The following is a 17126-nucleotide window of genomic DNA, read 5'->3' on the forward strand; positions in this document are numbered from 1 at the left end:
GATGTTATCCCCTTGCATACAGTAGTGCTTTTAATCCTAGTTCCCTGAGAAAACGCTGTTGAAGCCATGTCTCTCTCCTAACTTTCAAACCTCTTGGTTGAGTCTGTTTTTTGGGTAAATTAACAGAGTCAGGGACGTCTCAGGATGTGAAGCTCCACACGTTTCTAGTCAGCTGGGTGGAAGGGAGCAACTGTGTATGTCCTAGCTGAGAAGAAGCTAGAGCGTGAACTCACCTTTTGTTAGACCTTAGGGAAGTTGGGAGCAGAGAGCAAATGAGAGCTTCTCAACTGCAGGAAACACGTTATTTTGCAGTTTTATCTCCTTTTGTGTTGCAGAATCAACAGGGAGACAAAATTCTCTACGAAGCTGCTCCTTATTAGTTCCACTGTTGACTAAACTGCTTATTTTATTGTCGTTTCTGTGTTGCTTTCTGTGATTTTTATCACGGAGGCTCATTAAAATCATGCTGGTGCCTTGTTCTGGATTCCTGCCAGTTCTGTCCACACCTCTAAAGTACATGTTGACAAAAATGTTTGCTTCTCTGTTCCTGCTGATTGATGTGACCCAGTGAGATGATGGTGTAAATTTAACAGTAAAGGAGAGCACAATAAACCTCCCATAGCAGTAGAGTGGAAGCACACGTTGCTCGGTACTTCTTGTGAGCCTGGTTTCTTCTTGGTAAAGGTTAAGGTGGCTCTGAGGGATTTTCCACGTTCCCTGTGGCACATTGTTTCACATCCCTGTGAATTTAACAGGTTGAAAACAGGTCTGTTAAAATGAGCTACTGGCAGGTTTTACTTCGAGTAAACCCAGCAAAATTTTCATCTTATAAGACAAAGTTGGCAGTAGGAATTCACTGCCTCCTTTCCACAGTGCCTGAGCTCATGGGGGTGTGGAGCCAAAGCCCAGCAAAGCCATTGGAAAGTCTCTGGTTGACTCCATTAACTTTGGGGTCAAACAAAAGTAAACCGTAAACTCTAATGGAGCACTTGAATTATTTGAGAAGTCTAGTTTACTTTAGCAGATCACTGTTTATAGCACTTCCCTGGGTTCCAGTGTGTTAATGGCTCTTTGGAGAGTAGGGGGAAATAATTTAAATCCCGTAGTAGCATGTTGGACAAATAAACACTAAATTATGGGGAAAAATAATAGTTGTGTTTGATCTCTAAAATTCCTTCAGTGTTAGAAGGGAATCCTTACCTGGAGGGCAAAGGCCACTTCGTAAGTGCTGTGTGTTCAGCTCTTGTGAACACATATGGGGATGTTTTTCTGGTAAGAAAACTTTAATTTATCATAGGCCTGGATCACATTAAAAATTAGAAAGCAAAGAAAACCACCTATAATCCATCAGCTTTGGTGGAAGTGGGCTAATGTGTAAAGCATATTATTTGTCAGGGGCAAATACACAGAGATTTCAAAAGAGGGATTTTAAAAAGGCCTGTGTGAAAAGGTTTCCTTTTGTTTTACAAAACCACTCTGTCACCATTGAATTACTATGGCCATGGAGGCTTTGAGTTCTCCTGGTTACTCTCAGAGGACACACTTAAAAAGAAAAATGGTGCATCCCAGGAGCTTTGCTGGAGCTAAACAAATTGTGGAAAACAAAAATATGTTTTAAATCAAGTCAGCAAACTGCAATTACCTGGGGGGGATCATCTGACTATGAAAAAAGACCCTTCATGGACTGTAGTGGCTCTTCACTGTAACACAGCAGTTATATGAAAAATGAGAGAAAACGCTGGTGAGCAAAGAAAACAAGATGTTAGAGGTCAAAAAGTGTGGGTCTAAAGATAGAACTGTCCAAATGCATGCTAAATTAACCCTCGTGCTGGAGATTAAAGCAAAGGGCTTTTTCATCAAATGAGCAGAAAGATAAGAAGCAGGCTGTTATTTAAAAAGAGTAGGAATGGAAGTTAAAGATAATGAAGACATTCTCAAAACTGGGTGAATGGAACCTTAGTTTACAATAATGGTGTTGCTGAGTAAGCAGCAAGGGCAAAAAAAAGTTATGGGACTGGAAATTACCACTGTTGAGGCTGATGGCAATCTGAATGTCTTAATGTCTTCAAGTTGAAGGGAAGGGAGATGCAGGAGCATGGACCAACTTATCTTCATCCAAATGAAGTGCTCCTTGGAATTGCCTGTAGGAGTGGTGTGAGGTTGCACGGCAAACAGGGCTGGGCAGCAGAGTCACACAGCTGAAGAAAACCAGAAACGGTCCCTGCATTGAATTCCTGTTGATGGAGGTGTAGCATCAAGTGCCACAGACTGACCGTATGATTTCTTTGTATTCCCAGGTAGTGTACATCACTGCCACGTTCCCATTCATCATGCTCCTTGTTCTGCTCATCCGTGGTGTGACCCTGCCTGGAGCTGCAGAAGGCATCAAGTTTTATCTTTACCCTGATATCTCACGGTTAGCTGACCCACAGGTATGGAACCAGGAGTGGGGAGCGGGATGATTTCCTGCACAGAGAGGGATGGTGGAGGGTGATGGTGGTGATGTAATGGCAATAGATTTTTTCCACAGTCTTTTGAGGTCCAAATATAACATGAACATTAATGCTGGGTTGTATTTTCCAGAGATCTGCTTGAGAAGGTCACTTGTTATATGTGTTAATGCATCTTTCCATATGTATGTATGTGTGTGTGTGCATGTGTGTTTTTCTTTTTGTGTCAAAGGACTCTGAGGCTGTAAATTCTGTCCTGTTATTCAATCTCAGCTTTCTTGTTGGTAAGGTAAGGGAGATGCATTTTTTTAATGAGCGTAGTCTAGTTTCAAAGGAGAGAAACGTGAGCTTCACAGATGGAGCAACAAACAGCAACTGTGAGTACCAGTGTCACCTCAGTACCTACTGCTCTGAAGGAGGAGATTGGGAAAGTAATACGATAAGGTGGAGAAAAATGCTTTCTGAGGGGCAGAGAAGTTAGTTTGCCTTGGTGAGTGGCAGCTAGACTTACTCCATTTTTGTAGGCTATGAGGGTAAGGAGTCTGTGCTCACAAAGGGCAAGTATGGAGACATTTCAGCACACCAGCCTATAGGAATCATGTGAGAAATGCAAAAAAAAAAACTACCCATAAGTACAACCAAAGCAATACGCTTGTTCCTAACCAAAAATAGGAAACTAGGAATCCTTGAAAATAATGAAGTGATTGTCACAGTGAGATAGAATAATGGCTTTCCTTGCTATTTCTTCCTACTGAGTATTTGGTTAAAATAAAACTCCACTGGTAGGTAAATAACTGAAGTAGAAAAAGTGCAATTGAAAGAAACACTGTGGAAATTTGTTTCATTCTTTAGTCATGCCCTCTATGTAAGATACCTTGTTTATAGGAGACATTATATTTTATGAATGCATCATCTTTTATGGGACTCCATCATTTTTATGATCTACTATTAGCCCTAAACCCCGACTATTAGCTGATAATGTAAAAGAGATTTGTGTGAGCTGGCAGGTCCCTTCCCTCAGTCTAGCACAAGCATCATCTCCAAGGACATACCACCTATCAAGAGGGTTTTGGAAAGCAGTGGTGGGAGGGAGAAAATAATGGTTGCAGTCTTGATTCTCACTTATTCCGTTTCTGTGGTGGTTTCTACTGATGCTAGCAGGCTTGCATTTGCAGAAAGAAGTGAACAGATGTAATTCAGTGGATGCATTTTGATGTCTATGTCTTTACTAAGCTAGTTCATATTGTAATGTTATTTAATTCTGTACGTGTTTTTAAAATATAATCAGAAGAAAGAATCATGAGACCGAGGTCAGATATGCATCTTACACAGTGCATTGTACTTTGCTTGTTCTTCCCCCACCCCTGTGGCTTTTTATCTTGCATTTAAACAGTTACAAAAACAGCTAGAAAATTAAGAAAATAAACAAAGTAAAAGAAAGTGTTTCTCAAGCTTTTCACATCCTCAGTTTAGTCACTGTCAGCTGATTCTAATTGAAATGACTTAAAACAGAAATGAGCAGTTTTATAAATACTTCTGCATTTCCTATTGCTCTGAAGCACAGTTATTGTTGCACCAACAGGAAGGATCAGCTGAATGACTAAGAGGCCAGAAATATTAAGCCTCTCTGGGGAGGGAATATTGGAACTGTTGAAGAGTTGATGTTCTTGTGGGTTGTGATGCTAACAATTCTCTTTTCCCTTCAAAAGCCAAGTTTGCAAATGTGATGTTTTCTTCCCCACCCTCCCTGATCCCATAGCTATCACCCTCATTGGAATCAATTATTTTGTTGATACTGTATAGTTTGAACTGTGTGTTTGTGCTGAGGGTTGCAATGAAGCAGTGCTGTTAGTAACAGTCTTTCTGTCTTTCCCTTTAGGTCTGGATAGATGCAGGGACACAAATCTTCTTCTCGTATGCAATCTGCTTAGGAGCAATGACTTCCCTGGGGAGCTACAACAAGTACAAATACAACTGCTATAGGCAAGTTTCCATCTAAGGGGGTTTAGTGTTTTAGCTAAATGATGTAAATAAAGTAGGGACAATGGGTTAATTTTTTTTTAATTAACTTGCTCCATGACATATGTGTGACTTAGGGACTGTTTGCTGCTGGGATGCCTGAACAGTGGTACCAGTTTTGTGTCTGGCTTCGCAATTTTTTCCGTCCTGGGCTTCATGGCACAAGAGCAAGGGGTGAACATTGCTGATGTGGCAGAGTCAGGTACGATGGTATTGGTGGCAGTGGTGGTGGGCACTGCCGCCTAGCGTGTGAGCAAAGTTCTGCAGACTCAATCAGCTAACATCTAAGCAATAAAAACAGAACAAGATTTCCCATAATCTCCAGAACAATAAGCACACTGTTGATTTGGGCTTTCATCGAGGGCAGTGATGGTTAGTGGGGTTGTATTAATTACTCTCTTGATTAACAGAGTAGTGAATATATTTCCTAGAATGTTCTAATCCGTTTGAGATGAGAGGTATGATAGCCATGCCATTATCTAGGGCCCAGAATGTTCATTGACTCAAAAATGTATTCCATCCTTCTTTTCAGACTACCTTTATTTTCATTCAAATGCAAATAGCCAGTACTGATGCATTTTTCATAGCTTACTTTTGCTTGCTCACAGCAGTGGGAGTATTATCTTGGCCTTCAGAGGGGACATACATGCATATATTCCTGAGTCTCACTGAAAGGCAGAGAAATGGGAGAGCCTCCTTCTCCTGCGTTCTGTGGAAGATGTCATCCACAGGAACTCTAGCTGTCACAGTCCTGCACTTGTCCTCTGTAGCTCCAGGATGAGGTTGATGTAACTGTGAGAAGTTCTTTCTGAAACTGGATGTACACTTTTATTCTTCCATTATTTCAGAAGTGTTCTCCCCATGAATGTTCAGCCACGCACGTGCAGCTGAAGGAGGCTAAATCCTCCCAGCTTGTGACATTTGTGACAGATGATGTTTTTTCCCCGTGCATGTCTTGTCTGGGAGGGCAGGCGTAGCATTGTACTTGCACACAGCACAGGCAGGTTAGATGGTTACAACTCAAATATAATGAACAGCTGTGATGCAGTCTTAAAGCTAATCGGATTCAAACAACAGTAATGTCATTTGAGTGCACCTTTGACATTTCTTTCTCATTCTTTTTTTTTCTTTCAATTTTAATTCTCCTGCATAGTATTTGAAAGCTTTTCTCTGGAAGCATGCTCTTACGAAGAAAATTCAATATATCTCCTAATCGTATGATTCCAGGAGTTAAGTCTTTCAGAAAAAATATCTCAGTTGACAGAAGCTAATGAAAAACTAATGACATTGGTGGCACCACTGGATTCTTGGGTGGCCGCAATTGGCGAAGCTCTTGCGAGTGCAATTAGTTCACACTTTTGGCCACCATGCTTATTTTGATCCCCAGTTGATTGCTTTGTTTGAAAACAGGAAGCAAGGGAATAATCCTATTGAGTGAATCATAAACAGCACATTTTATTATTTCTTTTTTTAAGATCTAGATGGATCAGTTCCAAGAGTAGCATTTTGAAACGGTTGCTTTTTTTTTTCTGGTCAATACTTACGCTAATTTTGATTAATTAAATCTCTAATAAACAGGCAGCAATGTTCCTGTTGCTTGGCATTTTTAAGAATTAAACAATTTTGTAGCAGCATTGCATTATTAACTAATTTTTTTTTAATGTTAAACTTAGTGTCTACCTAGTATTTTTCAAAGAAGATTGGTATGATAATCCCATCTTCATAGCTGAAACGACAAGGGCACTGATTGGCTTCTAAACTTTGCTTTTGGTCTCTTGATTATTTTTGTATTTATTCCTTAAGGTTTTCTAGTTCATTTCAGTTCAGCCCTAGTTGCTGGTGGCCGGGCATTGCAACCACCTCAGCAGTTCAGTGAGTTGTTCATCATCTCTGGCTGAACTTTGGCTAAATAGTAAGCCATGTTTTATATGATAGTAAGCATTACCAAGATTATCCAAACCACTTCCCATGGCCTTCTTTGCTGCCTTCCTCAGCAGAGGTCTGGTGTGGAGCTGCTGCAGACCAGTTAGTCCTGCTGGGACAAGCGTCCCAGGCCATGGAGGAAGCCCCATCCCGGAGCTGGGGCTGACTTCTCAGAGCACAGACATTCAGCAGGTGGTTCAGCCTCTTTTTTGGGCGTTTTCTTTTCTGATTTCTCATGACACAAGGTCAGAACCACTCCCTTGGGTCAGAAAAAAAGGTGATCAGAGGCACTGCTGTTTGGCTCTAGCCCTGGGCAGAGGATACTGTCCACAGTGGCAGTGCCTGCTGCTTGCCCTCATCTCTGCCCAGAGTGTTAAGTCCCCTGTGACCTGTGCATGACACTTTATCTCCTTGTTTGCCCTCCTGCCATCCAGGGAACATCAATAAATTTGCTAGCAGAAGAATCTCATGGCCACTTTTTTTTTTTTTTTTTTTTTTTTTTTTAACCTGTGCCAAATTCAGCCTTGTAGCAGTGTTCCTAGCACACCTTGTCATCAGCAAGGAGTGGCTCCTGCTGGCTTCCACTGGCTTTAGTAGGCTTACACCAGAGTTAAATTAAACCCCCTTTGGCTTCCCAGTGAAATCAGACCTTTAATAAATAACATCTGATTTTAAAGGGAGAAAGCAAAGCATTGTAGACACAAAAAATATCATAGTGAGTCCAGTTTAAATTATACTGCATTTCTGTTTGAAATGCAGTATTTTGAATTTTGAAAGAAATACTTCACCACACATGCAATAACATAAAAGCTGCAAGAGGGATTAGGGCACTTGTTACTTGTCTGTAGTGCAGTACAGGGACGCTTGTGATGGCCAAAGCATACAGAATTGCAGCAGGTTTTGAGGAGAGCAGTTTTACATCTGTCTCATAATTGCACAGATAACTGCAAATGCCATCTAGTAGCAGTTCTGCCTGAGGGAGGATCTCCTGTAGCCACTGAGTTGGGGGAAAAATAAAACTTTTCCTCCCCTCCCAATTTGATACATTCACCATTTTTTTTGGTATCTTCTGTCATATAAAATCTTAGCAGTGTTTCATTTTAAATAAAATTAGTTGCTTGATTGTTGGCTAATTTGTATTTATTTCTGTTCAAATATTTTCTGTGACTTAAAGTTTTCTTTAGTTTGAAAAAAAAAAATCATCTTTTTTTACCTCTTTCTCTTGCTTTTTCCATCTCTCTTGTTGGAAAGGAAAAGTGGGAGGTAGGAAGAGCAGCCGTAGAGATTTTTCTGCACAGGTCAGAGATCAGAGTTCTGTCCCCACACTGCAGCGGTTAAAAAAACAAATCATTTTTACCTTTGAAAATTACTTAAATCTACTTCAAAATTGGGAAGTGTTAAATCTTCAAGGCTTCTTAAAGCTGATCTAGGTATTTCTGGGTTTAATCTGTATTTAAATCTGCCCTCAAATTCAGTTTCTAGGGCCAATTTGAGAGCTTGCTGTAAATGCCTGCTTCCCCTTGTTCCTGTCTCCCACTTGGAGAGGGCTCCTTCTCTCTCAGTAGAAGCTCTCCCAAGCCATAGCTGAAAGCACACAGCTCCAGGCTGATCCTTTGCAGATCAGCACGTGAGAGCACTGCCTGTATGCTTGGTGTGTGGGTGTGAGTGGTCCACGGTGCAGCAAGAGCCAGGCTAGGAAAAAGCATTCAACAGCAAGCCTTTAGTTTCCAGGGCAGAGAAACCAGGCTCTAGTCCCAACCCCCTGGTAACCCCAGATTGCATCAACACATCCTATAGCTGTGGGTCATGTTGCTCATACTCATTGTCACTATGGCAGGTCTGCCTAAGCTGGCCAGGTGACAGGACTCCTAACTGCACAAGGCATTTGTTTCAGGGAGCTCAGCTGATAGAACTAGGACTAGCCTGGTCAGTGCAGCAGTAAAGGTTTGCAGAAGCAAAGGAGCAGCCTGAGAGTGCAAACCCTGCTCTAGAAAAGCTGGTTTTGGAAGTTGTGTCTGGAGTGGGGCAGTGGTTGCCTTACTGAAGGCCCCTGGGAGTTTTTGTAACAGAATCCCTTCCCTGCATAAAAAGGAGTTTCATCATCATCACCTTCATCACGACCATGTGGGCTAGCTGTGAGGGTTCTGCCATTCCCCTGGGTCACCCCTTTTCCCCCCAGCCCCAAAACTGACCTGTGTCCCTGTGGGCAGGTGTAGGAACACCTCCATTACTGACATGTCTGAAACGGATGTTAAAGCTGGTGATCAGTTAGCAATGCCTCGGGGGTTGGCCTATGGTTTCTGCTTTAGTCATGCGTGCTTCGTTTTCAGATAAAAGAGCCAAACTGTTTCACTTCTGGTATTTCCAGCCGCGTTTGGATTTATCTGAACGGAACCAGGCATTCCTGCATTTGAGTGTGCTACCTTTACCACAGAGCTGGTACTTACTGTTTTTCTTCCCTTCCCCTCCCCCTTTCCTATTTTCTCTTTCTCTAGGTCCAGGCCTGGCCTTCATTGCCTACCCAAAAGCTGTGTCCATGATGCCACTGCCCACCTTTTGGGCAATCCTTTTTTTTATTATGCTTCTGTTGCTTGGACTGGATAGCCAGGTCAGTACGATGGGTAAGGGGTGCATGGTTTCTCGTCTCAGTGCTGACTGGGCAAAGCCAGTTACACTGGCATGAATTATAGAGGAGAATTTCTCTAATGCTGCCTATGAGGAATTCATCTGTGTTGCTTTTTGGTGCAGGGACTATGTGTAATAGATCTGTGGCTGTTGACTGGTAGTCAACATGATGTTGCTTAGCAAGTCTTTGTCATCAGGAGCTGGCTGAGTGCAAGAGGGACTTACCCTTGTCTAAATGTGAGTGCAGTCTGTCCCCAAAATACCAGCATTTTTGCTATGTTCAGTATTTTCCTACTTTGGAGAAGAACTTCCTGAGTTTAGAAATTTAGAATCATTTGAGTTGGGTGGGACCCTTAAAGACCGTCTGGTCCAACCTCAGTGCAGTGAACAGGGACACCTACAGCTCCATCAGATGCTCCAAGCCCATCCAGCCTGACCTTGGCTGTCTCCATGTACAGGGCACTACTATCTCTCTGGGCAGTCTGTGCCAGTGCCTCACTGCCCTTATCACAAGAAATTTCTTCCTTATATCCAAGAAGACTGCAATCTGGTTCACAGAGTATTTTGTGCCCTTGCGATCACCTGCAGTTAGTATACACCACCATTGAAATGCTTTGTAAGAAATAATAGCTTCATGGAGTACTGACTTCAAAGGTTACTAAGAGTCAGAAAACCTCCTCTAACTGCAGTGTCATCACAAGGCACAAAAAGCACAGTATCACTGTATCCATAGTGGCTTCACAAACAGAGGGCAAAACCACTCTCTTTTTCAGGTCTTCTGCTCAGAGGTGCCAAGCAGCTTGGGATCCTTCTGACTTTCACATCATGCACATCAGCGTGCATTCAGTGTCTCTGAATGGTACAGAAAGCCTCCAGTGCACTCATTGCATTGCATGCACTGTTATTAGTTAGTGACCATGAAAAAATCAAAAAGCTTAGTCCATGAAGTTATGTTACTTTTCTCACTGGTTGCTTATAGGAATGCTGAAGTAAATTTCACAAGAGAGCCTGTAAATCATTTCTAGATGGTTCACTCCAAGGAAATATATGTAGCAAAGGATTATACAGTAACTGCACATTCAAAATTGCTCAAGTTTTCAGGGCAACAGACAGCTTTCTGCACTCAAATGGAAAAGAACTGAGATTACAAAAACTTAATTGTTGAGGGTGAAATGTTTATTTGTCCTCTCTTGTATGAAGATAAATATTTAAATAGATTTTTAGCCAGTTGTTCTCTCTTGTATTTTTGATACTCTGGCCCAAATTGCTATTTGTTTTAATCTTTGAACTCTAGTGAGCAACTTTCAATCACTGCAAAGTGAAGTTACAAGTTCCCAGTGCTGTGGTTCAGCAAGCCTGTGCTTATGCAAATTGGAAGCTGTCTGGTAATTTTAAAAAGCTCTTCAGTGCGTAGAATGATTAAAACTAATTGGAGCACTTAATTTCTCTCCTCCACCCCTCTGGTTTGTTGGGTTTTTTTGGAGCGCAGTCAAGCAGGTTTCTGGAATGCCAGAGCAGGCTAAGATCAAATCAGACCAAAGGGTTGTGTTTAGGAGCAAAACCAGTTTTCATAAGTCACAACAAGACAGGAGGCTGCAAAATCTAGCGGAGTTATTGCTGGACAACTGTGTTTTCAAAAAGATGTTTCAGCTCATGGTCAAAGAGGGAGAGTTGCTATAAGGCACTTCTCAGCTGTGCGAAAGGAAAGAGATACTGGGTAGGAAAAGATGTCTGTTCTTGACAGAATGCTAGTTCATAGACTCCCTGTGAGAAATGGTTGGTTTTAGAATAATGTACCCACTCAAAATGAAGATCCTTTCTACAGGGGCAGTCTTGGTTGTCCATAGTGTCCCTGTGCCTTCAGTATTCTTCATGCTTTTGTACCTTGCCAGGTGAAAGTGCTGAATGATCTCTGTGGATTTTTTTATGAGCTCAGCAGTCACTGTTCTCAGTGGGTGAAATGCATCTCATTTCCAGTAAACTTTGAACTTTTATTCAAATTTGGTTACTTGGTTAACTCGGGTTACAAACCTTACGTGTGATTTTCAAATGGCAAGTCAGTACAAAAGCTGGTTAGACTTTAGCTAACCTGTTCAGGGCTTTGTTTTTGTTTTACCTGTGCAAACAGCTTACCAAGCCGTTGTATGGGAACTGTACCAAGATTTCCATCGTGATTGATGAAGTGCCCCAGAGCCTCAGCCAGAAGAACTCTGCTCACCAGTTCAGAAAATACAGGTTCAGGCAAGAGGGGCTGTTAGTTCATATCAAAGCCTGCTTTCCCTTGGCTAGATTTGCTGTAGCAAATTCAGGAGTAGAATTACATCCAACCGTGGAATTAATCTAAATAGTACTTGTGAGGTTTTCTAGTACATCAAAAAAAAACACCTGATTGGTACCCTCCTAACTTGGGCAGCTTGGGCTTTTAGAGGGTTTTCTCTGAGCCTCTCTACCAGCATGCCTTGCGTATTCATCTGGAGCAGCTACAACATAAAAGCCATAAGTGCCTTCCTGTCATCAAACTAAGTTCCTTTATCCTTGCGGCCTTCATCCACAATGCCCCTTTAGTAGTTTGCAAGGATGCTAGGAAACAAACATCAATTCTGAAAGCTTATTCCAAACTGAAAACTTCCCCCAGCCTTTAACCTTTAGGTTACAGAGAAATACCTCATTTTCTGCAGCATTTTGCCGCAGACTGAGATTGAAGCTTTGCTGCAGAGCATTTAATTATGAGCTAGGATGAAACGCATGGCGGATAACTTTTAAGTCACTTCTTTCTGTTGTTTCCCTCTTTAGTTTGTTGAAGTTGAAGGACAGATCACGTCATTAGTTGATCTGCACCCATCCTTCCTAAGGAAGGGTTACCGACGGGAAATCTTCATCGCTATAGTATGTTTCCTTAGCTATCTTCTGGGACTAACTATGGTGACTGAGGTATGTAACAGCATTGCTGGAAATTGCTTAAATTGCTTCTTTTTTTTTTTAAAAAAAAGCCATTTTGAGATCTATTTTAGCTGTGAATCAGAATTAGCCACTCAGAGGAATGGCACTCTAAATCTAGAGAGCTTCTTCCATCCCTAGATCTGAGGAACGGAGTAATGAATTCTCATTAATTTCATTCTGATCAGCACGAGTGTGAATATTAACAACAGGTTCCAAATGATGAGACACATGGAGAACCTTCAGTAGAGCAAATTAAGAACCCATTCAGTGCATGCAGGGGAAAAAAGACTTTGTCTTAGTTCAACTGATTTGAATCAATTAAATATTCTTGAATTGATTCTGTTATAAATAATAGTAATGTGTTCCAACGTTGTTGTGTTATTTATCTTAAAAATAAAATCTGAGCAGTATTTGTATCTGGAAGAGGACAATTGCGGGAATTGAAATAGCACCTGTAACAGAGATGCCTGACAAACTTCCTTTTTCAAGTACAATTTCAGGCACATGCAGTTCAGTTTAGTAAAAGGAGGAGTGGAGCAGAACAGTGTAAATAAATGGAGTTAGAAAGGAAAAGATTCCAGTGAAAAAAGTCCTTTCACTCAGAGTGTAAGTGCAGACCCTCTCTGATGGCATTTTTAGTGCTTGTGATGCGTTCATGTTAAAGGACCTACTGCTTCTTCAGGTCACTTGTTCCTATAAATGACCATCCTAAAATACTTTTAAGAAGGAAAGACTTAAGTGTCTCAGTAGATTATACTAAGTGGCTTAATTCTGTTTGATTGTCATCTTGTTTAGGATGCTTCCTCTAGTAAACAAGCACATGCCCCAGGGAAGGCAATGCCACTTTCTTGCTATTTCTGCTTGTTAGGCAGCAGTCACTAAGGTCTGTTGGCAGATTTTGCTGGGGGCTGGGCTTGAAGTATTCAGATCTTTTTCCTGGTGGACCCTAATGCATTGTGTCTCTCTGTTACAGGGTGGCATGTATGTTTTTCAACTCTTTGACTACTATGCAGCTAGTGGTGTATGCCTTTTGTGGGTTGCATTCTTTGAATGTATTGCTGTAGCCTGGGTTTATGGTAAGTGAAAAACTTTCACCTGATGCTTTGGGATGAGTTAGTGAGAGTATTGACAGCCGAACGTTTAATCATCAGCCATCCCAGAATCACCCTCCCAGCAGCACAGACATGCCATTAATATAAATTTGCACTGGCCACTTAGAGACAAATGTGCACCGGGATGAAGGTGTTCAGTGTTTTTCCACACGAAAATGAATGTTTTTTTCACCGCTAATTAATAAAGGCACAATTAAGCGTTTATATGTGTTATGTTTAGAGAGCAGAGTTGAAAGTCTGGCCAGCCATGAAAATTTGTGCTCATCTCTGAGAGTTTTGTTTCAAAGCAGCAATGTCTGCAAAGGCCAAGCCAGACAAATAGAAAATACAAAAAGAAAGCTGACAGGAAAGTATATTCTGTCCCCTTCTTTTTAGGTGATGCTGAGTACCAAAGTCTGAGAGCAGCCTTCATTGCTGCCTGAGATTGTAGCTTGGGAATGATCAGTGTTTATCACTGGTTGTTTCCCTGATTCTTCATATACTCCATCTTCTTAAGAAAGCAGAATAAGCCAAGCTTTCTTTTTATGCCAGTCCAATTTCTGTAGAAGCAGGGTATACCATTTGCTGTTGTGTTCTTCTCCCTATGATCTCTCTGGCAAGTTCAGCGAGACTTAGGAGGGAGGAATATGATTATGACAGGGGCAGGAGGGATTAGCATTGCACTCCTGCATCTAAATAATGAGTGTGTGGGAGCAGAGACTCCCCCAGCCTTTGAGCTTCTGAGGGAGAAAATCTTCTTAAACTTCACAGCTGTGGTAATTTGGGCAATACATCTGACACCCTTGTTTTAAATACCCCCTGGGGGCCAAGAAAGGCGGCTGTAATTCTGCAGTTCTTACATGGCTTTTATTTGTCCAGTTCTGATCAAGTTACTCACTGTCCAATACAGGCGCTGATAATATTTATGATGCCATTGAGGATATGATTGGATACAGACCTGGTCCCTGGATGAAATGGAGCTGGATTGTGATCACACCAGTTCTTTGTGTGGTGAGTCCTATTCCTAGGCTGACGGGGCAGCTTTAAGCCTCCTCTTATTTGCTTCTCTTTAAGTGAAGACTGTAGCATTGAGAGACCAATTTACAGAGCTGCTGGAGGCTTGGTATCTTCTCAGACATTGTCTGTTAATGTGACTGCCCACACAAATTGTGTATTACGTTTGTGACACACAAGTGTAATGCACTCCAAAGAGCATTACTTTGAGTAATAGAACTACAAGGCCATTTTAACAAAAAGTCCCAAGGCAGGACTGCCAGTCTGAGGCAGACACTCAATGTAGATTGTTTTATTTGCTGGGAGGGACATTCCAAGTAAGCTCCTTGCAATGTTTAGCAAGTGTTTGAGCTCAGAAAAGGACAGGTGATGTACTGCAGCTGTTCAGCACAATCGCTTAACACTCTATTACCAAGCAAAGGTTTACTTAGGAGCAGATGTAGATGCTCTTATAATAATTTAAATGGAAGAATAATGTCCCCATTCATTTAAAATATACATCTGTCAACTCTGCCTCTTGCTGCCTGTCTTCCTTAGGACCAGTGATAGCATCAGAGCCATGCTGCTTTGAATCCTTTTTGAGACTCATTTAATTCTCCTTTCTCGCCGACAGGGGTGCTTTGTCTTTTCTTTGGCCAAGTACAAACCACTGACCTACAACAAGGTCTACACATACCCTGAGTGGGCAATCGGCCTGGGATGGGTTCTTGCCCTTTCCTCCATGATCTGCATCCCTATGGTGATGGTCATCCGCATCATACGGTCAGACGGGTCGCTCATCGAGGTAAGAGAAACCACCACCCCTTTAAAGTCAGAAACTGCCTTGCACATGGGAGAGTGAATTCAGAGCAGAGCTGCCTTTGGGGATCTCGGCAGGTTCTTTGCATTTCACTTCTGCTTTGAGCAATGTGTTTTAACATTAAAACACGTTCTTTGGAAAAGAGAAGTTGTTTGAGGTAGCTCTCACTTCTCCTTACTAAAAGAAGGAGGGGTACTTGTAGGGAAAATAGGCCACAATATGCTGTTGTTCCTCACCGGTTTGATAAGTTGGATTATAACATGAGCAAACACACAGCCTTTTTTTTTTTTGCACAGTCTGTATAGAAGAGGAAGGGAGCTTTAAATTGCTCTGTTCTATGCAAAATGAGCACAGTGCTTGGAAAACTGCCACCTTGTCCAGGTAGGGCAAAGTTGGATGCCTCCCCTGCAGTGAATGCAGATAAGTCTGTTAAAGATCACCTGTCCTTTTGGCAAACACAAAGGTTTCTGGCCTCAAACAAACACCAGGTGATTTTACTTGCTTCCCACTTCTGCAGTTTCCAGCTAGGAAAGCTGTTGCTTTCATGTGCAGACAAGCACTCAGTCCAAGGTGCTTCTCAGTGCTTGTCAGTGCCAGGTCTCTCTTCTCCTGCCCATGGGGAAAGGAAATACCATCCTAAAAATCAGTGAGAAAACAGAGAGAAATACCTGCATCGAACGCAGCTATCTGAAAGCTCTCTTAGTTCCAGGGACATTTGGATCCAGGTATGGACTGTGGCTCTCAAGCATGGCTTTTGCTCTGGGGGACTGAATGCAAGTCAAACTTTCCTGACAGCGTGCTTCACATTTTAGGTTGCTTTAAGTTGTTGATGTTTGGTTTTTTTTTGTTGTGTTTTTTTTTTGGTTGATTGGTTTTAATTCTTAATGAGTCAAATCAAAACACTGGATCAGGATTTTTCTGATCTTTGGAAAATCTGGGTTCAGCGTCAGACTTGTCAGTGCAGATTCTCTCAGGTTCATATAGATGTACAGGCAAACTCTTGCCCTTCACATTTCAGCACCAGTTCTCCTGGTTTGTTTTTCTTCCTGTGGAAAGTTTTTAGAGACTGTGCAAACATGAAACTTAGCAGTTCTCTTCCTAAGGTTGCAGATTAGTTTTGTTTTTGCATAATGAGATGGTCTTAAATGCAGCCCAGGGTATTCTTGGAGGAGAAAGTGGGACTCTTAGGAAAAAACCCAACAGAATAGAATAAGGAAGGAACGTTTCCCAGGGCACAAACACTTGAATTTGTTTTCCTCCCAGTGCTAATGGCCTTTTTCAGCTGTGGCCAGAACATTTTCATGTGTCTATTTTCTTGCCCACTTTGTCACCCCTGTCTATTGAAAGACAAGTCTAAAAGTAGCCAAAGCACTCTTCAAAGACCATGTTAGGAAAGAGAAGAGAGTAAACACTGCTCAGATGCCATTTCATTCTTCCTTTGTGAACTGAGATGTAGGAGAGAAGTTGCCACTTGGCAATGAAAGGCGGCCTAAAAAGCAGAGTTGTTTCTAAATGAGGAAGGAGAAGAGGCGTAACTTGAGCAGCAGCTGCAGCACTGAAAGTCCGAAGTGTTGGATAAAGCTGTGAGTGCCCTCTGACATGCCTGCCTCGAGTCAGGCTCCACTGAGCAAACCTCCACCATGGTACTACTGCACAGCCCTTGCAGAGCCTTGCACATCTGACAGCCCTATGGTTGAATTGCCACGTCCTCCGTTCTGCACAGGAAGACCAGTGGACTGTGTGGTCTCTCAACCTTTGCTTTTTTTTCCCCCTTTCTTTCAGAGGATAAAAGCAGTGGCTGCCCCCAAGGAAGTGAATCGGTGGTCCAAAGAAACAGAGAGTGGCACTCCCTTCTGCCCCAATGGAACTTCGAATGGCGGATTGATCAAGCCAACTCATATCATTGTGGAAACCATGATGTGAGCTCTCTCTGTGAGAGGATAAACCTGCTTTAACTGCCGTTTACTAACCATAGATTCTCATAGGACCAGGTTTACAGAGCTTTATATTTGCACTAGGATTTATTTTTATTTCTCACAGAGAAAGTTATTTTTTGTGTGTGCTTTTTTTTTTTTTTTAATATTTTGTAAGGTAATCACAGCAGATGTCTCTCTGTAGAGGGAGAGCATTCATATCAGACTAGACATATTACAGGAATTTACTATTACTGTTTTTTTAAATATATATATATCTTTATCTCTTAAACGTTATACACCTTACCACTTGAATTGATTGTCTTGCCAGCAATATATTCAAGTCTCAGAA

At 41.8% G+C, this 17126-nt stretch overlaps 1 protein-coding gene across 4 annotated transcripts in view; it reads left to right on the top strand.

Moving 5' to 3' along the window:
* The window catches only part of SLC6A6 (solute carrier family 6 member 6), a gene marked incomplete at both ends in the record, with an annotated part of 79056 nt that extends 62272 nt beyond the window's left edge, over positions 1 to 16784 (top strand). For all 4 annotated transcript variants that reach the window (XM_079540184.1, XM_079540186.1, XM_079540185.1 and 1 more), the window contains 9 exons: positions 2298 to 2432; positions 4330 to 4433; positions 4547 to 4671; positions 8888 to 9000; positions 11811 to 11948; positions 12931 to 13033; positions 13959 to 14059; positions 14676 to 14846; positions 16644 to 16784. In XM_079540184.1, coding sequence (XP_079396310.1) covers positions 2298 to 2432; positions 4330 to 4433; positions 4547 to 4671; positions 8888 to 9000; positions 11811 to 11948; positions 12931 to 13033; positions 13959 to 14059; positions 14676 to 14846; positions 16644 to 16784 — 1131 coding nt within the window. The remainder of the gene's footprint in view (positions 1 to 2297; positions 2433 to 4329; positions 4434 to 4546; positions 4672 to 8887; positions 9001 to 11810; positions 11949 to 12930; positions 13034 to 13958; positions 14060 to 14675; positions 14847 to 16643) is intronic.
* Between the last annotated feature and the right edge of the window lie 342 nt (positions 16785 to 17126).

The sequence above is a fragment of the Tetrao urogallus genome (genome assembly GCF_951394365.1).
Source record: "Tetrao urogallus genome assembly, chromosome: 10".
In the NCBI taxonomy this organism is placed as follows: Eukaryota; Metazoa; Chordata; class Aves; order Galliformes; family Phasianidae; genus Tetrao; species Tetrao urogallus.